At 35.9% G+C, this 21,644-nt stretch overlaps 1 protein-coding gene across 11 annotated transcripts in view; it reads right to left on the reverse strand.

The window, feature by feature from the left end:
* The window catches only part of LOC101438501 (protein FRA10AC1), a 45,989-nt gene that overhangs the window by 19,997 nt on the left and 4,348 nt on the right, over positions 1-21,644 (reverse strand). For all 11 annotated transcript variants that reach the window (XR_009186140.2, XM_004450016.4, XM_012521272.3 and 8 more), the window contains 6 exons: positions 21,479-21,574; positions 21,315-21,360; positions 18,429-18,505; positions 16,575-16,658; positions 15,986-16,070; positions 14,904-14,949 (listed from right to left, as the gene is read on the reverse strand). Coding sequence is in view for 10 of the 11 variants with exons in the window: in XM_004450016.4 (XP_004450073.1) it covers positions 14,904-14,949; positions 15,986-16,070; positions 16,575-16,658; positions 18,429-18,505; positions 21,315-21,360; positions 21,479-21,574 (434 nt within the window). In the remaining variant the exon portion in view is untranslated. The remainder of the gene's footprint in view (positions 1-14,903; positions 14,950-15,985; positions 16,071-16,574; positions 16,659-18,428; positions 18,506-21,314; positions 21,361-21,478; positions 21,575-21,644) is intronic.

Here is a 21,644-nt window from a genome sequence, read left to right on the forward strand (position 1 = left end):
TTTTATAGTATGAGACAACATAGAAATATAAATTTTTCAGAAAAGATTTATGAATAGGTCACTATACACATTCAAAAAAGCATTTACTGGTTGCCTACTTTTGCTTATACCAAATATTTGGGCTCAGTCTCAGTGACTCCCCAAAATGAGAACAAACCCATCCAAAAATTCTATTGGCTTCACAATGAAGTTTACATTCTGCTTCTGAAATGTGGATTTGTTTGAACTATAGTGATACCAATGCGACTTTTTTGTCAAGGTACTTAATTTCAAGTTACTTTGTTACCAGAGGCAGAAATAAAACAGGACTGCATCTCGAGACATAAGAAAAGGGTTTTGGATATGAAAAGAATATTATCTAAAATGTTATTTAATTTTTAAAAATCTAGTTATTTACTAGTGAGACTTTCTCAAAGAAGATTTCTCACCCCTGTCAGCTATTACTATCATTAGCCATTACCATACAAGTCACCACTGTTATGATTTAATGATTGCCCCCTAGCATCTCTCTGATTTGCCTGATTCCATTAGACTAGGGACAGGGGAGGGAGTGAGATCTGAAAAAAAGATCTCGCTAGTGGAGAATTATAAAGATGACTAAAACAACTTACAATCTATATGGTATTGAAGTAACATGGAATTCACAGAAAAGGACTTTAAAATCACTATTTAAAATATGATCAAGAACTTACAGAAAAACGGGAACTTAATGAGGAGAGAAAAGGAAGATCTAAAAATCAAATGAGCTGGGAAATATAATATCTGAAATTAAAAATGCAGAGTCTGCAGACCAAATACTACAGAAGAAAGTATTAGTGAACTGAAAGACATAGCAATAGAAACTATCTGAATTGAGGAACACGGAGAAAAAATACTGATAAAAACAATGAACAGAGGCTAAGCAATCTGTGGGACAATATCAAGTGGTTTACTGTATGTGAACTAGAAAAAAGAAAGGGTTAGAAAAAATATCCAAATTAGAACCAATGGTTGGAAAATGTCCAAATTTGATGAAAACTACAAACCCACAGATTTAAGTAGCACAACAAACCCTGAGCAGGAAAAACACAAAGGTAACCACACCAAGGCATAATATAGTGAAACTGTAGAAACTCAGCCATAGAAATAAAGGTAAATTACTTACAGAGAAAAGAATATAAAAATGACAACACAATTCTCATTAGAAACAATGTAAGCCTCTTTAAAGTGTTGAAAGAAAAACTGTTAAACTAGAGTCTATATTCAGAAAAAATATACTTAAAAAATGAGGGCAAAGTATTTTTTTCAGACTAACAAAAGATGTGAGAACTAGCTGCCAGTAGACATACAATTTTAAGAAATATCTTTTGGGTTGCAGAAAAATAATACCAGAAACAAACTTAGATCTATACAAAGAAATGAAGAGCAACAGAAATGGTAAATATATGGATAAATATTTTTTTTAATAAACCTTTTTCCTGTTTTTTAAAATTTCCTTAAAAGATAATTGAGTTTTAAATTAAAATTAATAACAATATATTGTGAAGGCATAATATATGTAGAACTAAAATGTATGAAAACAATAGTAAAAATGTCAGGAGGAGGTAAATGAAAGCTTATTATTGTAAGATTCTTAAATTATAAATGAAGAGGTATAATATCATTTGAAGGCAAGCTGTAATAAGATAAATATATATACTATTAATGCTAGAGCAACTGTTAAAAATAAAAGATATAGGCAATAGTAGAGATAAATGAAATATAATACTAAATCTGAAAGACAAGAAAAAAGAAAAAAGATGAGATAAATAGAAAATACATAGTAAGATGGTGGATATAATACAACTATATGCATAGTTACATAAGGATAAAAGAACACTCAAGTCAAAATGAGAGATTGCTAGATTGGATTTAAAAAATATCAGGCCCAAGTATATGCTGGAAAGTAATTTAAATTTAAAGATGAAGAGAAGTTAAAGGTAAAAGAATGAATACTATGATAACACTAATCATAAGAAAGCTGAAATCTTATACTGATATCCAAAAAAAGTAGACTTCAGGATAAAGAATATTACCAGGGATAAAGAGGGTCGGTCATTTCACAATGAGAAAAGACTCGATTCATCATGAAGACATAACAATCCTAAATGTATATGAACTGGATAAGAGTACTTCAAAATATATGATATAAAAACTGATAGAAGGGGAGCAGATGTAGCTCAAGTGGCTGAGTGACTGCTTCCCATATATAAGGTCCTGGGTTCAATTCCCAGTACCTTCGAAAATCAAACAAACAAATGAAACACCCAAATCTCATTGGGGAGCAGATGTAACTCAGTGGTTGAATACTTACTTCCCATGTACGAGGTCCTGGGTTCAATCCCCAGCACCTCCTAAAAAAAAAACCAAAAACAATAAAACCAAGAGAACTGAAAGAAGAAATAGTCAAATCCACCTCACTAGTTGGAGATTCAATACTTCCCTCACTCAGTAATGATAGAGTACTCAGACAAAATTGGTGTGACTCTAATAGCAGTATCATTCTATCTGACATAAATGACATTTATAGAACATGCTGTCAAATAGCAGAAAACACATTCTTTTCAATTGGATGTGAAACATTCAAAAGATAGATAACTAAGTCATAAAACCTTGATAAATCATAAACTACTGAAATCATTCAGAGTGTAACCACAACAAATCAAACTTCGAAATCAGTAAGATATTTGAAAAATCCCCAAATATTTGGAAATGAAACAACATTTCCAAATAGTCTGTGGATCAAAGAAGAAATCTAAGGGGAAATGAGAAGATATTTTAATTGCATGGTAATAAAAACACACATATCAAAGATTTTACTAATTTAACTAAGTTGTAATTTACATAAAATAAAACATACCCATTTGAAGTGTCCAGCTGAATTCATTTTAACAAATACACATCCAAATAAACACCAACACAATCTAGACATGGAACATTTCCATAACCAAAAAAAGTTCCTTCATGTTCATTTATAGTCAGTCTCCCCTGATCATCTGTTACTATAAACTTTGACTGTTGCAGAATTTCATATAAATGGAATCATATAGTATATATGACTTCTGTAACTCAGCATGTTTTTTTAAGATTTTTAAATTTATTCCCCACCCTTGCCCCCCACCATTGTCAGCGCTCAGTGCTCTCTGTGTCTGTTCATTGTGTGCTCCATCTTCCTTTTTAGGAGGCACTGGGAACCAAACCACCTCCCATGTGGGAGGGAGGTACCCAATGGCTCAAGGCACTTCTGGTCCCTTAGGATGTTTTGGACATTCATCCATGTCACTGTATGTATGAATAGTTGACTCCTTTTTTATTGCTTAATAGTAATACATGAAGGGACATACTAGAATTGGTTTGTCCAGGCTGGGGTTATTAGAATTTTTCTTAATGAAGATGATGAGCATTCACATATAAAACTTCAACAAGTATTAGCCCACAAAGGGAATCTCAATAAATACCAAAGAAGGAGTTTCTTACAGACCATATTTTCTGAGCAAAAAGTAATATTAGAAATCAATCATAAAAAGTTAGAAAATAAAAGAAACAGCATATTTGAAAATGAAAAATCACACCCCCAAATAATTTGTGGACCATATAAGAAATATTTATAAAAACTGTGAAATAGATAAACACTGATTATTATAACTTATCAATGCAACTAAATGCTATTAATACAGAAATTTAGAGCTTTAAATGCAAATATTAGAAAACAAGGATTGAAAATGGGGGAGCAGACGTAGCTCAGGGGTTGAGAGCCTGCTTCCCATGTATGGGGTCTTGGGTTCAATTTCAAGTACCTCCTAAAAAAAAACAAAAAATTAAGAAAATTTATGAACTAAACATCCAATTTAAGAAGTTAAAAATGGAAAAATAGATAAAACTAAAAAAGGAAGAGGAGAGGAAACAATAGAAAAAAGATCAACAATACTAAATGCTGGTTCTTTGAAAAGACTAATAAAATAGATAAACTAAAGAAAAAATAGCAATGTGATCAAAGAAACTGTAACAGCATTTAAAAATTTCTATGGAAATGCCATGAAAAACTTTATGCCAATAAACCTGAATATGTAGATAAATAGACAATTGTACAGGATATATAAATTACCCAAACGGAGTGTTAAATAAATAGAAAACCTGAATAAATCTATAACCATTAAATAAATTAATCTTGTAATCTAAAATACACCAAAACAAAAAGCACAGGGTCCAGACGGCTTTACAGGCAAGTTTCAATAAACCTTCTGGGAAGAGTAACCTCAAACAAATTATTCCAGAGAATAAAATAAACCTAACTGCATGTCAGCCTATTGGCATAACCGACTGAGAAAATAATTTCCAACACTTTTAGAACAAATCACACTGACTGTACAACCCTACTGCATTTCAACCTAAGGAGAAAAATAACTGTCAAGAAATTCTAAATGGAATTTAGTAGTCTTATTACCTTTGAAATAAGAGTACCAATATTACTACTATATGTATAATGCAAATTAAAGCAAACAAATATTTTAAATGCCATTAGGTACTGAGACTTCCAGAATAAGAAAGAGATACAAATATAAAGTTTAAAAAATTAAGTATAAAAAATTATATAGAGGGAGGGACAAGATGGCGGCAGAGTAAGTAGCTCTAGCTCTAAGAATCAGCTTGTTCTATAGGGCAGTTAGTAATCAGCCAGAGATACCTAAAGCACCTGTTTTGGGGGCCCAAGAAACCAGAAGAGCATCCTGCAACATCCTTGGAAGAATGGAAGGAGGAGACTGCCCATCTGCAGTGAAGATTTGTGAGGCCAGTACCCATCTTCCACTGGCAGTGCAAGTCACCTCAAGAGGTATTCTGTAGCTAGAGTTGGAAGCTCCAGTTCTCGAAAATGGGGCAGGAAGAGATGGTCAGGCACTGACTTCAGTTACTAATTAGTAAATTCAGCTGGCTAAAGTACAATCCTAAGAATATAGTTTGAACCTATCCAAGGTGGAGAGAGGCTGGTAGTGGTAATTTTAACTCTGACCTTAGCATGAAGGGAAGCAGGGCAGACTGAAAATCACAGCAATGACAGGGACCAGCTTCTTTCCAGTGAGATCAGTCTGCAGCTCTAGCCTAGGCTCCAGCCCCTCCTCTGGCAGGGAAGAAGCTAGGGAGACCTGCACCAGCCTCTCCAGGCAACTTCAGGCACTTTCAACCCACATGGACTGGTCTGGTGGGTGCCTGTGGTTCCATTCCCACCCTGTAAAGGACAAAAAGGACAGTATTACCTCAGCCTCTCAGGTGCTTGGAGCCCACATGGATTAGGTTGTTGGAATCTCCAAAGGTTCCATCCCCAACCTTGACATGGAAGGAGGGAGACCAGTGATAAATCGGTCTGCCTAGACAACCGTGGTTTAGTTTGTTGCCCAAACCTTCAGCTCCATCCCTGCCCCAGTCGGGGGAGTAAAGGGCCTGAATCTTCATCAGTCTCTCCAGGCAACTACAGACAGTCTTGGCCTACACAGCTTGTATTACTATATACAGCTGGGGCTATGCCCCTACCCTTGGCAAAGGAGAAATGTGAGAGAAGCTTCCTCAGTTTCTGGAGCACCACAGGCAACCTCTGCCTCCAAAGCTTACCGTACCAAGTAAATCCTTGGCTGTTACTCCACAGTCAGCAAGGGAGAAAGGACAAAAAAGCCCTAAACTAAAGAGAGAAACTGTGACCAGAATAAATACATCTAGTAAGCCAGATATCAAGAACCAAGAAAAAATTACAATCCATACCAAGAAACAGGAAGATATGGCCCAGGCAAAGGAATAATATAAGCTTCCAGATGACATACAGGAGCTGAGACAACTAATCACAGGTAGTCAAACAAATCTCCTTAATAAATTTAATGAGATGGCTAAAGAGATTAAGGATATGAAGAAGACACTGGGGGAAGCAGTGTGGCTCAAGAGAATGGGCTCCCGCCTACCACATGGGAGGTCCTGGGTGCCTCCCAGAGAAGGCGAGCTGGCGCAATGGAGAGGTGTGGAAAGCTGAAGCAACAAGATGACACAACAAAGAGACACAAAGAGGAAAGACAATGAGAGACACAACAAACCAGGCAGCTGAGGTGGCACAAGCAATTAAGTACCTCTCCCCCACATGGGAGGTCCCAGGTTCAGTTCCTAGGGCCTCCTAAAGAAAGCCAAGCATGAACAGAGAGCACATAGCAAACGGACAGAAAGCAGACAGTGACAGAAAACAGTGAGGGGTGGGGGAGATAAATAATTTAAATAAATTTTTTTTTTTTAAAAAAGACACTTGGGAGCACAAAGAAGAATTTGAAAGCATACATAGAAAAAGAACATATCTTAAGGGAAAGAAAGGCACAATAAACAAAATAAAAAATACACTAGAGGCTTACAACAGCAGATTTGAAGAGGCAAAAGAAAGGGTCAGTCAGCTTGAAGACATGGCCTCTGAAAGCAAACGTACGAAAGAACAGATAAAGAAAAGTGGAAAAAGTTGATAAGGATCTCAGAGAACTAAATGATGGCAAGAGATCTGCAAACATATCATTATTATCTCAGAAGGAGAACAGAAGGGAAATGGAGCAGAAAGAATATCTGAAGAAATAAAGGTTAAAAATTGTCCAACCCTATCGAAGGGCATAGATATCAATGTCCAAGAAGCACAACACACTCCCATCTGAATAAATCTGAATAGACCTATTCCAAGATGCTTACTAAACAGAATGTCAAAGGCCAAAGACAATGAGAGAATTCTGAGAGCAACAAAAGAAAAGCAATGCATACATATATAAATACCCAATAAGATTAAGTACCAATTTCTCATCAGAAACCATGGAGGCAAGAGGCAGTGGTATGATGTATTTAAGATATTGAGAAAATGCCAGGTAAGAATCTTATATCAAACAAGACTGTCTTTCAAAAATTAGGACAAGTTTGGAGGATTCACAGATAAGCAGAAACTGAGAGAGTTTGTAATAAAGAGACTGGCTGTGCAGAAAATACTAAACGGAGTATTACAGCCTAAAAAGAAAACACAGGAGAGAGAGGTTTGGAAAAGAATCTAGAAATGAAGATTATATCAGTAACAGTACCCAAAAGTGTAAAATGAGTGGTGAAAATAAAATATGACAGATAAAACCCAAAGGTCAAAATAGGTGAAGAACTGCCTTTACAGTAATAACATTGAAAGTTAATGGAGGGAAGCAGACTTGGCCCAATGGATGGGGCATCCGTCTACCACATGGGAGGTCCGCAGTTCAGGCCCCGGGCCTCCTTGACCTGTGTTGGGCTGGCCCATGCGCTGCGCTGGTGTGCACAGGGAGTACCGTGCCATGCAGGGGTGTCCCCTGCGTGGGGGAGCCCCACATGCAGGGGGTGTGCCCTGTAGGGAGAGCCACCCAGTGCAAAAGAAGGTGCAGCCTGCCCAGGGGTGGCGCCACACATGCGGAGAGCTGATGCGACAAAGTGATGCATAAAGGGAAATGCAGATTCCCAGTACCACTGACAACTACAAAAGTGGACAAAAGAAGGGCACACAGTGGGTGGACACAGAGAACAGACAACTGGGGTGGGGGGAGGGGAAGAGAAATAAATAAAGACAAATCTTTAAAAAAAAAAAAGAAAGTTAATGGATTAAACTCCCCAATCAAAAGACAAAGACTGGTGAAATGGATAAGGAAATCTTTGGCATCTAAATGCTAGACTCACCTTAGACCCAAGGATACCAAAAGATTGAACATGAAGGCTGGAAAAAGATATTCCATACATGCAGTAACCAATAACAAACAAAAAAAAACTAACATCAGACAAAACAGACTTTAAAAGCAAAATGGTTATTAAAGGCAAGGAAGGACATTATATATTAATAAAAGGGGTAATTCACCAGGAAGAAATAGCAATCATAAATGTATACGGGGAAGTGGATTTGGCTCAATGGATAGAGCATCCGCCTACCACATGGGAGGTCCAAGGTTCAAACCCAGGGCCTCCTGACCCGTGTGGTGAAGCTGGCCCATGCGCAGTGCTGATGCTCGCAAGGAGTGCTATGCCATACAGAGGTGTCCCCCGCGAAGGGGAGCCCCATGTGCTAGGAGTGCACCCCATAAGGAGAGCTGCCCTGTGCGAGAAAAGTGCAGCCTGCCCAAGAATGGGGCCGCACACACATGGAGAGCTGACATAGCAAGATGACTCAACAAAAAGAGACACAGATTCCTGGTGCTGCTGACAAAAATACAAGCGGACACAGTAGAACACACGGTGAATGGACACAGAGAGTAGACAACTGGGGCAGGGGGGAGGGGAAGGGGAGAGAAATAAATAAAAAGTAAATCTTAAAAAAAATTTTTTTAATAAAAAAAAAATAAAAATAAATGTATATGCACCTAACCAGGATGCCCCAAAGTACATGAGGCAAACACTGGCAAAACTGAAGGGAGAAAGAGATGTCTCTACAATAACAGTTGGGCACTTCAATACACCACTCTCTTCAATGGACAGAACATCTGGGCAGAGGATCAATATAGAAACAGAGAGCTTGAATAATATGATAAATGGATTAAACCTAACAGAAATATACAGAACACTGTACCCAAAAACAGAAGGATATACATTCTTCTCAAGTGCTCATGGATCCTTCTCCAGGACAGACCATTATGTTGGGTCACAAAGCAGATCTCAAAAAATTTAACAAGATCAAAATTATGCAAAGCACTTTCTCTGATCATAATGGAATACAGCTGGAAATCAACAACAAGCAGAAAAAGGGAAAATTCACAAACACATGGAGATTAAGCAGCACACTATTAAATAATTACTGGGTTAAAAAAGAAATTGTGAGAAAAATCAATAAATACCTTAAGTTGAGTGAAAACCAGAATACAACATTTATGAACCGATGGGATGCACAAAGGCAGTACTAAGAGAGAAATTTATAGCCCTAAAGGCTTACAATTAAAAAAAAAAAAAGCTTAAATCAATGACCTAACATAGCTGGAAGAATGTTGAAAAGAACAGCAAACTATTCCCAAAGGAAGTGGAAGGAATGAAAAGATTAACAAAGCCAAAAAACCTTTAGCTAAACTGACAAAGAAAAATGAGAAGATGGGAATAAGTGAAATAAAAAATGGTAACAGGGACATTACTATTGACCCCAGAGAAATAAAAGACATCTATGAACAACTGTATGCCAACAAATTAGACAATGTAGATGAAATGAAAAAATTCCTAGGAATGTACAAACAACCTATATTGACCCTAGAAAAAAAGAGAAGACCTCAACAAACCAAACACAAGAGATTGAAACAGTCATCAAACAACTTCCCAAAATGAAAAATTCAGGACCAGATGGTTTCACAGGTGAGTTCTACCAAGCATTCAAAGAAGATTTAATACCAGTCTTACTCAAAGTCTTTCAAAAAACTGAACAAGAAGGAACGCTACCAAAGTCATTCTATGAAGCCAGTATCACCCTGATACCAAAGTCAGATAAAGATATTTAAAGAAACAAAATTACAGATTCATTTCCCTAATGAATATGGATGCAAAATTCCTCAACAAAATACTTTTTAATCAAATCCAACAACACATTAAAAGAATTATGCATCATGATCAGGTGGGTTTTATACAAGGCACACAGGGTGGTTCAACACAAGAAAATAAATTAGCATAATATACCACGTTAATAAATCAGAGAAGAAAAATCCAGATCCTATCAATTGACACAGAAAAGGGATCTGACAAAATACAGCATACTTTCTTGATAAAAATGTTACAAAAGATCAGAATTGAAGGAAGCATGATAAAGGCCATATATGAAAAACCCATAGCTAACATTACATTTAATGGTGAAATACTTAAAGCTTTCCCGGTGAGATCAGGAAAAAGACAAGGATGCCCACTGTCACCACTGTTGCTCAATATAGTGCTAAAAGTTCTAACAAGACCAATCAGGCAAGGAAAATAATTAAAAGGCATCCAAATTGGAAAGGAAGGAGTAAAACTTTCACTATTTGCAGATGATATTATTCTATACCTAGAAAGTCCTGAAAAATCTACAACAAAGCTGCTAAAGCTAAGAAACGAGTTCAGCAGAATGGCAGGATACAAGATTAATCAGCAAAAATCAGCAGTGTTTCTATACACTAGTAACGTGCAATCTGAGAAGGAAGTCAGGAAAAAATGTCCATTTACAATAGTGACTAAAAGAATCACATATTTAGGAATAAACTTAACCAAGGACATAAAGCCCTTGTAGTCTGAAATCTACAATGCATTGCTAAAAGAAATTTTAAAAGACCTAAAAAATGGAAGAACATTCCATGTTCATGGATTGGAAGACTAAACACTGTTAAGATGTCCATCTACCCAAAATGATATACAGATTGAATGGAATTCTCACAAAAATTCCAATAGCATTTTTTTAAGAAATAGAAAACTCAAGTATCGAATTTAGTTGGAAGGGTAAGGGGCCCCAAATAGCCAAAAACTGCTTAAAAAGGAAGAGCTAAGTTAGAGGACTCTCTTTTCTGGATTCTAAATCATATTATCTAGCTACAATGGTAAAAAACAGCATGGTACAGGCATAAAGACAGACACACAGACCAATGGAACCATACTGATGGTTCAGAAACAGACCCTCATATCTATGGTCAAGTGATTTTTGACAAGGTTGTCAAGTCCACCCACCTGGGGCAAAACAGTCCATTCAACAAATGGTGCTGGGAGAACTGGATATCCACAGCCAAAAGAAAGAGGACCCCTATCTCACACGTTATACTAAATGTCCAATATCACTAGCTATTAGGGAAATGCAAATCAAAACGACAATGAGATATCAATTCACACCACATAGAATGGCCATTATTAAAAAAAAAAACAACAACAGAAAACAGTAAGTACTGGAGAGGATGTGGAGAAATATGAATACTCCTTCACTGTTGATGGGAATATAGAATGGTGCAGCCTCTGTGGAACAGTCTGGCAGTTCCTCAAGAAGCTAAATATAGAACTGCCATATGATCCAGCAATTCCTCCACTCTAAAGATATCCAGAAGAACTGAAAACTGTGATGCAAACAGACATTTGCACACACCAATGTTCGGAGTATCATTATTCACAATTGCCAAAAGATGGCAAACCCAAATGTCCATCAACCAGTGAATGGATAAACAAAATGTGGCATAGACATAAGATGAAACGCTATGCTCCTGTAAAAATAAATGAAATTGGGACACATATAACATGGATGAACCATGACAACATTATGTTAAGTGAAATAAGCCACATACAAAAGGACAAATAGTGCATGGACTCACTAATATGAACTAAATATGAAGAATAAACACATGTAGTTAAAACCTAGGAGATAAAAGGAGGGCTAAGAAGGGGTACTGATGCTTAATGCATATAGAAATTTTAATTAACTTGACTGTAAAAGTATGGAAATGGATAGATTTGAGGGTAACATAGTGAATAGAACTAATGCAGCTGGTTTATAAATGGGATTGTGGCTGAAAAGGGTATCTAGGGATGTAAATGCCAAATGAAAGAAGGCTAGAGAATAAGCTAGGGATTGAATAACTCAGTGAACCCAGAGGTAGATGAAAATTATGGTTAACAGTACAAATAAAAGAATGCCCTTCTATGAACTAGAACAAATGTACAGCACAATTGCAATGTTGTAAGAATACGGAGAAGCATGAGAAAAATACAATTAATGTAACTTATGGACTATAGTTAACAGCAGTACTGGAATATTCCTGTATCACTGCCAAAGATGTACTGTGTTAATAATACGGGGTATGGAAAAAATATACCAAATGTATGCTATAGACCATAGTTAGTGGTAGTAGTCTGATGATATTATCTCATAATCTGTAACAAATGTTCCACAGCAATGTAGTATATTGGTGGAGGGTTGTTGTATGGGAATTCCAAATGTGCATGATGTTTTGTAATTTCACAATCTAACATAAAATATATATATTTTTAAATTAAGTATAAACCATGCCATTTCAATTTGAATTGGGCATATCAGCATGGACTTGATTTGTTTTTCTCCTTCTAAAAAATACATATTTCCAAGCTCCGTTCATTGAAGTAATTGAAGAAATGACAATCCTGTAACAATGAGCATCCCTAATACCACTTTGTATCTTCTAATTACCATTTTTCACTAAAGGGTACCAAAACTATTTGGAAAAATAGCTAATTTAAGGTTTATGGCAAAAAATGTTTAAGATAATCATAGTTCATCAAGCTGTGCCAAAAAAGCAAGGAAGCTATCAAAGTTTACTGAGATCATGTCAAGAGAACACCAGAGCTACTTTGAAGATGTCATTGGCCAATTTCAGGAAAATTTGCATATAAAAAGAATGACAGCAATGATTGAAGCACATCAAATATATAAAAAACCATATTCATACTTCTTTTTATTTCCTGTTGCTAAAACAAATACCATACAATGGATTGGCTTAACAGGAATCTACTGGCTCACAGTTTCAGGGGCTAGAAGGCTTTCTTACTCCTAGGTTATCTTGTGGCTACTCAGCCATCAGGGTTTCTTGGCTTTTCCATCATGTGGCAATGCAAATGGTGGTATCTTCTCATTTCTCTTCTGGATTCTGTTGACTTCCAGCTTTAGGCTTCTTTCCAAAGCTTCTCTCCCTTCAGCCTCCTTTATAAGTCTTCCAATAATAGGACTGATTAAGACCCGTCCTGACTCAGTTGGGACACACCTTAAATGCAGTAACCTCATCAAAACTATTACAACAGATTCAACCCATCAGGAATGGACTACAATTAAGAACATGATTTTCTGTAGTATGTAACTCTAAACCACCACAGTCCACCCTCTGGACTCCAGAAAGACATGTACTTCCCACATGCAAAATAAATTCATTCTATCATATCAACATTTAAAAGCCTTAAGCCATTTTAGAACAATGCTAAGTCTCATCAAAATCAGTTATGAATGTGATCCACCCTGGGGCAAAATTTCTGTCTGTGGAACTGTGAAACCTGGAAAACAAGTATTTGCTTCAAGTATATAATGGTGGGACAGATATAGTATAAACATTCCAATTCCAGAAGGGAGAAATTAGAAGGAAAAGAGGGGTCATGGGTTCCCAACAAATCGAAACCCAGCAGGGCAAACGTTATTGGATTTTAAGGTCTGCAAGTCATCTGTGGCTTGATTCTTGGTCCTCCAGGCCAGATGAATTAGCAGCCCCACCCCTTCCAAGTGCTAGTGCAACAGCCATGCTCTCCTGGAACACTGGGGGTGTAGGCTCCATGCTCTCCAAGAATCAGGATGGCAGTCAGGCATTCTGTGAATACTGGGCACAGGTCCCACCATCTCCGAGCACTGGGATGGCAGCACTTTCCCTAAATAAAAGGACACAAGGTCTGCCCCCTCCACGTGCCAGGGCAGAATACCTGCCCCTTCCAAGTGCAGGGGCGGACTTGCTCTTTCCACACACATGGGTGGGTCCATTCCCTTCATCTGAAATCTCTTCCATCCAGACCTAGGCTTCTATGGTTCTGCTTCTGAAGTCATTCTTCCTTCAATTCATCCCTTCTGTGTCCCATTCAGTCCAGGCAGCAGTGTTCTGCTCATACAAATTTTGCACCCCCCCAAAAAAAGATATATTGCATGCAGTTCAAGTGGGCCCAAAACCATCAAACAATTGAACTTTCCATAGATTCTTCTTGGATAACTTACATTTCTAATCCTGATTTCCACCAAAATGGCTGACAGGCTCTATGTTTAGCCACACCTTCTTTAGCAAAGTGTTAGCTTAGTTAAACCCTCACATGGAACCTTGTTTTCAAAGTACTGTGGTGACTTGGAACTCAGTTTTTTCAAGTTCTCTACCACTGTATAACAATGCTCACCTTTTTTCCCACTTCCAATGACACTCATAATATTCTTCTAGGGCCTCACCAGAAGTACCTTTAACATCCATATATCTACCAAAATACTGTTCATGATGAATTATGTATTCACTAAACAATCAAACTTTCTCTTCAGCTAACACTCATTTTTGAGTCCTCACAATTCTTCCAGCCTCTACCTATTACCCAATTCCAAAGCCATGTGCAATATCAGCACCCCACTTTCTGGCACCAAAACAAATACCACATAATAGATTAACTTAACATCAGGAATTTACTGACTAAAGGTTTCAAAACTAGAAGGACTGCTTCCTCCCAGAGTTGGTATCTTCTGACTGGTTGGCGATCTTTAGGGCTCCTTGGTTTTTCTGTCATGTGGCAATGCACAAGGTAGCTTCTTCTCCTTCTTCTTCCTGATTCTGTTAACTTCCAGTTTCTGGCTTTTCCCCTTGGCTTCTCTCTCTACGGTTTTCTCTATAAGGCTTCCAGTAATAGGACTGATTAAGACCATTCCAGTTTAGTTGGGCCATGCCTTAATTGAAGAAACCTCATCAAAAGGTCCTATTTACAATGGGTTTGCACCCACAGGAATGGATTAAAATTAAGAACACGTTTTCCTGGGATACGTTACTCTAAGCCACTATAATACTTTAAAAAACTCACTGTTTACCTTTGAGATGTCTAACTTATATTTCAGAAATTGATAAATGGAAAGAATCAAGCTTTCATCCCTTGATAGTTCTTTTTTATCTAATTTTAACTCTAAGCATTTTCTGAATATCCTCAATTGAAAGTTCTATATGCAAAAATTCTGTAAAAACCATTACAGCATTAAATTCTGACCTTTGCTCATATTGTAGCACGAATATACCTACTCTAATCTTATTTTTATAAATAATTTATTGTAATATAGTAGGAATAATATTACCTAATGACTTCAATTCAATAACATAAAATAACCTTTATCCTGGTAAAAGTAAAGAAAAAAAATTTTGAAGAATTACCTTTTCCTGAAATCACTTCTTTTTCTATTCGCCACCTAAATCCAAACTAATGAGGAAAAAAATTACATTGTGTGCCAAAATAAATTTAAACATCACATTTCAAATTGTATATAAATCTAAACTTGGGGCCAACAATTGATATAATAACATTTACCAACAAAAAGTAAACCCAATTTCCATCAAGATAGCTTTTTCTCTTCTTACAGGTTTCCATTCAAAAAGAAATTTAAATCAATTTCTCTCTTAAAGAACTACTTTATTTTCAAACTATCTTAAAAATTATTGATGCCAGGCTGTAAGATACCTAAGCTAATAAATAACAATCTATTCTATGACACTGACCAACAATAGAGTTTATGGCACAGTAGAGAGGCAATATATTATAGTATAAAAGAGCATACATAGCCTTTGGAGTCAGACTGGGTTCACATCTCAGCTCTACCACTTAAAAACTGTATAATATTGGACAAATTATTTAATGTAAAATAGAGATAATAAGAGTACCTATACTTTTGGGTTAAAAGGTTTAAATGTGATAATACATAAAAAACACTTAGAATAGTCCCTGGTGCAAAGAAACTACAGTTGGCAAACAACAGCCGACAAGCTTACTACCTGTTTTTGTAAATAAAACTTTACTGGAACACGACCATGCCCATTCACTTATGTATGTCTATGACTTCATTCATACCATAACAGGAAAGGTCAGTATCTGTGACAGAGACTACATACCCTAAAATAGTTACTATCTACCCCAGGGGTTCTTAACCTTTTTTGTTTCACAGACCTCTTTGCCAGTCAGGTGAAAACCACGGACCCCTTCTCAGAATGTAGCGGCAGATAGCTTTATGACACTTAACCGGCATCAGGTCTGACAACTACCATAATTTCAAAGTATGGATGAGCATAAGCGATTTTTCAAGATATGCAACAACTTTAATGTGATAAGAAATGAATACTGCTGTAATTTATTGCATAAATTCATAAGTGAAGAAAGTGCTAGATTTCAGTGAGAAGTCAGAGAAAATAAAGATATTATACTTGGATAAGAACTGCTTCCTATAAATATTCTGCGGACATACCTTATTTTCCTTGTATTTACTGAGATCTGCTATGCAGTATTCCTTGAATAATTTATCATAGTATTTCTTTGCAAGCCTCTTTTCCCTATATCCATAAAAACATAAATATTATACATTTAGAAATCTAACCATAGTGTGCTTTTGGGAAGCAATGTGAAATAAATAACACATATGATATAAATATTAATGTTTTAAAATAGGTCTATTGCTTACATGTGCATAGAATATCTAGATATTAACTATTAATATTGGGTCTTTCAAGAGGGAAACTGGAGGACTGACAGATGGGATGGAAACTTTTCACGTTTAACCTTTGTAATGCAATTATATGCTTCTTCTTAAATTTTTAAAATATTTTGGGAAAATGTAATAACTAAAAAAACCCATTTTCAGATATTAATTTTGCCCAAAATATTTTTAAAATTTAAAAAGGCATATGATAGCATATTATAAGACAACACACAATCTTGTGAAAAATGTTATAAATTATTTTTTAAAAGACAAAGTCAAGCAATGAAAAGTCAATTATAGACCAGGATAGACAGGACAAAAGCATTTTATGTAAAATTCTTCTAATGGCTAAAATTACCAAGTCATGTCCATTTCATCCTCTTCATTCCATAGGAATCTATGATTTTCTCGAATAACATCCAAGTCTGTTTTGTCATTTTCCCTGGAAAATGAAATTATTTTAATTTAATAAACAAAAGAAAATTAGTCAAATTTAAGAGGTTAAATTTCCATGAGTTTTGAAAATGATTAAAAATTTATTTCATGAAGATAAAGACAGTTGTATATCTTTATATGTACATATATTTATAAAAACAATTTCAGTATTTTCAAAAGGCATTTATAAAGGTGCTGCTACAGAAACAAGTTAAATGAATGAAGAATCCATCTATTTGGACTCACCCAAGACAACTAACAAAGAGGTGAGAATGGACAACTACCACACCAAAGAACTGAGAGTTGACAACTGCAAGCAAGAGAGTCCCATCCGTCAGTCATACGGGATCAATGTCTCTTCTCAATTAGAGGTGGAGTGGGCATCACCATCCCAGAATCCTCAGGATTAGGGAATAAAATATGGACCAAAGTGGACTTACTAGTATTCTACTATAGACTTAATGTGATCCTAGCAATGGAAGAAATTATATCATTGATGTGGAGACTATGGCCATTGGAGGTGCTGAAGTCAGGAAGAGAGAAAAAGAGGTGTAATGTGGGGGAGTTTTCAGGGCTTGGAACTGTCCTGAAAGACATTGCAATAACAAATACAGGCCGTTATATATCCTGTCATAACCTATAGAACTGAGTGGGAAAAAGTGTAAACTACAACGTAAACTATAATCCATGCTTATTGGCAGTGCTCCAAAATGTGTTCATCAATTGCAATGAATGTGCCACACTAATGAAAGAAGCTGTTAATGTGGGGAAAAGTGGGAGGTGTGGGGAGTGGGGCATATGGGAATCCCTTATGGTTTTTTATGTAGCATTTTATATAATCTACGTATCTTTTAAAAGTAAATTAAAATTTTAAAAAAGAAAAAAGAATCCATTTCTAGCAATGGTTTCAAATATAAATAGAGTTAAGTTACCAAAGCTAGGATAAGAAACCTGAATAAATGCTAAATTTATAAGGAAAACATGAGTGAAAATAAGTTTCAGAATATAATCAAAAGTTGGTAATACCACTCAATACCACTCTATTAAAAAAAATATATGTGTGTGTGTGTGTGTGTATATATATATATATATATATGAAAGTTTTCTAAACATCATTTTACTACAGCTTCTTAGGAAGATGAGGCAAGGTAAGAGGAAAGTTAAAGGGGATGATCTCTCAAGATAAGATGCCAATAGTTGAGGGTAGAGCAAGCTGTTGTTGGGAAATATAGGCTAAATTGATAGGGGAGATAAATTTGGGGCAAATTGAGGTTTTTTAGAGCCCTTCCAACTCAGAAAATTGTTAAGTTAGAGAGAAAAAAAAGACCCATGCAAAACCAAGAAGTTCTGATAGAGGAACCTCAAATACTGGAAGGCATTTCAGGTGTGGGAAACACTGGAGTACGGTTTCTTGTGACGTCCTAACTTTTAAGAAGTCTTTGCAAACATTAAGGTTTAGAAAGTTCACTATTTCAAGATTCCTTGGAAAAAAACACTGCATGTTCAGGCATATGAGTACTCCTCACATAAAAAGTTATTGCCAGGGTCACAGGTGGCTTAGCAGATGAGGAGGCTACCTGAGGAGAGCATGTGGCCAAAGAAATGGAATTCATAGAGAACTACTTGGCTAGAAGCTGCAGATGGTCTCTCCACTTCATGATATAACAAGAAAACTGAGTTAGAAAGCAGGGGAAAGTTGCAGAATCAGAAGACAAAATAGCTGTGGCCTTTAACTAAAGCCATCCCTGCCATTCTATGTAAACTTGATGATACTTACCCCAAACGCCTGAAGTCTTCTTTTTTGCCACCATAGTATAAAATATAATCATTTACAAACTTTCTGTGCCTTTGATACTAACATGCAAAAAAATTAAGGATTTTATATACTTAGGAGTTGTTCTGAGCCCATGATACATTACTGAGTTTTGTTTTTTTTTTAAGTATAATATGAGGGAAGCAGATATGGCTTAAGCAGTTCGGTACCTGCCTACCACATAGGATGCCCTGGGTTCAGTTCCCAGTGCCTCCAAAAGAAGATGAGCAAGACAGCAAGTTGATGTGATGAGCTGGCGCAGCAAACTGACACAACAAGATGATGCCGCAAGGAGGACGCACAATGAGGAAACATAATAACAGACAAAACAAGCAGGGAATGGAGCAATTGGGTGCCTCCATCCCACATGAGAGGTCCCAGGTTCAGTTCTCGGTACCTCCTAAAATGAGTACACATTGAACAGACACAGAGCACAGACAGTGAGTGCAAATAAGAGTGGCAGAGGGGAGATAAATAAATCTTTTTTTAAAAAAGTATGAGTCCATTTTTTTTCACTTTTCAAATTTGTACCATATATGCTTATACATTAAAAAAAAATCTAGGAAGCTATGTATTAAACTGCTTAGAATGAGGATTGTTAGAGGAGTTTTCATTTCTACTGAAAACTGTTTATATTGTTTTAAAATTTTTTCAAGCACATCTAATAACTCTTGTGGTAAAATCTATCTCCACTGGGGGAGGAAAAGAGTGTCCTGTCTACTGCTGGACTGTATACAGCCTCAGACGAGCACTCATTTGAGTAATCATAATTTGAAAAAATAGGTTATAGTTTCTAAAATTTATGATAAAATTTAAATTTCATTATTCCAAAATATAATTTATATAAAATAAATTTATATAACATAATTTAGCTATTTCAGTAATGATAAAGCCTGTGGAAAAGAAGATGCAACTTTTATAACACTAAATCCTAACCATAGGCTTGCAAATTTAATAAATCAGATGTTATTTTTTATCATTTCTTTTAATATTAAAAGAATAATCCAGTCATGTTTATTTTTAATGCAGTATAACAATAAGACAGTAAGAATTTCATTTTTTGTTTTAAAAAACTCAGCGGAACTCTCTCTAGAACCAAATTCAGTTTCTATCATATTGTGACTGTACACTATTAAAGATAATGGTGATTTAACTGACCACAATATGTTCTAATAGACTATTTATACACTATTTAATCAGAACATGACATTTCCAAAACTGGGAACAAAGCAGTTAACATTTCTGGGGGATAAAAAGAGAGAGAAAAGTAAAAAAAAGAGCCTAGCTCTGGGTCTACTACTAGGTGGTCATGTGACCATAGCAAGTCACTTAACAAATCAAAGCCGAGATCAACACACTTCTTCTACAAAGGGCCAGAGAGCAAATATTTCAGGCTTTGCAGGCCATATGATCTCTGTTGCAAAAACTCAGCTCCACCACGGTAATATGAAAACAATCACAGACAAGTAAATAATGAGACTAGCTTTGTTCTTATAAAACTTCATTTACGAAAAAAGAAGGCAGGTGGGATTTCTACTTCCAGGAAGATGGAAGAGACATAGATGTGCTTCTCCCTATTTCTTCCACTAAGTACAAAAAAATCCTTAGACATTATATATAAAACAGACACTGTAAGGTGGAAATGAAAAGGCAGACCTGCTAGGAACCTCAGGACATATGTTAGTGAGTTCCTTGGATTTTCTGTTTGATATATAAACATACATATCAGATTTGGAGGTAAAGAAGCCAACAATCCATAATCGCCAAAGGAAGAAGACAAAAAAAAGTCCCTATAAAAACCTGCTTTCTCTAACCAAATGACTAAGAAAGGGGCAGCCTAGGAAGACAGAAAACTTTTAAATAGCAACATGCTCTACTCCAGCCAAATAAGCCAAGAGTACTCACACCAGAAAGATCCAGTGGGGAGCTTAGACTTTCATCACCCTTACCAGGTTGCAACTAGATACTCCTATATCCCCAAAGGAACAGTGTCAGAGAATGCAGAGTAGATTTTAAAATGCTAAAGGAATTAAGTGGCAGATGACATCCATGGGAAAGTTAGGCTACTGGGTTACAAGATGAGAAAAACAAAAAATATAAAATGTTGCATAAGAATACTGCTACAACTTAAAAGGATTGGGAATGATAAAGTGAAGCAGATGACTAGGTGGGGTGTGTATCTAAATGACCCTGTCCCCTTTACCCAAACCTGACCACAGTTGTAAATACTAAGAAATGCTTCAGGTCTTGCTTGGCCTCTCTTTCATCTTCCAATACTCAAAACAGTAATATGGATGGCCAGTAATATGAATGCTAACAGTTAATTTCATGAACTATAGTCTTATTGAAAAATTAAGCTGGGACTTGGCTATAACAGGAAAGCAAGTTATAGTTTAAGAACAGCCACAGGTCACGCCTGAGAGTTGAAGCCACAACAGGCCTGGGGATAGTAGGACACAGATAGACCTAGTTTTAAATACAAGTTTTGCAGATACTATAAATAGCCAAGAACCAGGTAGGAAGAGAATAAGAGGTGAAATGAAACTTAAGAGAAGAGAAGGGAAATGTTAAAAGCTTGGCAAAAACAGGCTGGAAAAAATACTGGCAGGCTCAAAGACCTTGTAAACCTATTTATAGAGCACTAGTAATGTGCTTTATTATTTTCTCCCTAAATCCTTCTTATATATAAATAAACAAGAATTGTACCCAAAAGTATTAATGGCAAAGTACCACTTCAATAAACATGTTTTAAAAATATATATAGAAGATGTATTTGACGTCACAAGACTTTAAGAAATAAAAAATAACAAAAATACTAGTTATAAAATTTTATAAATATAGAAAGGATACAGCATCCATAGATATGAGATGAAACCTTCTATTTCTTGCTTCCTCCCTGTTAAAACAAATTTTAAGCATATTGAAACATCTATGTTTTATTTTATATAATCATATTCCCAAATTCCTGAATTTACAAAAACAACTTAAACCAAGGAAAGTAATTTATACCATACCTATCCAGCAATTCTGCTGCAACTTGTTTATGTACCACCTTTCCATGTTTTTCTTTCTGAAATGGTTTTTTGAGCAGTAAATCATCTTCAACTGTCCTGGTTTATTAAGAATAAAAATTATTAAAAGACTTCATTTTTCTCAAAGGGCTAGTGCTTCTTAATTTTT

This window comes from Dasypus novemcinctus, chromosome 6, assembly GCF_030445035.2.
Source record: "Dasypus novemcinctus isolate mDasNov1 chromosome 6, mDasNov1.1.hap2, whole genome shotgun sequence".
Taxonomy (NCBI): domain Eukaryota; kingdom Metazoa; phylum Chordata; class Mammalia; order Cingulata; family Dasypodidae; genus Dasypus; species Dasypus novemcinctus.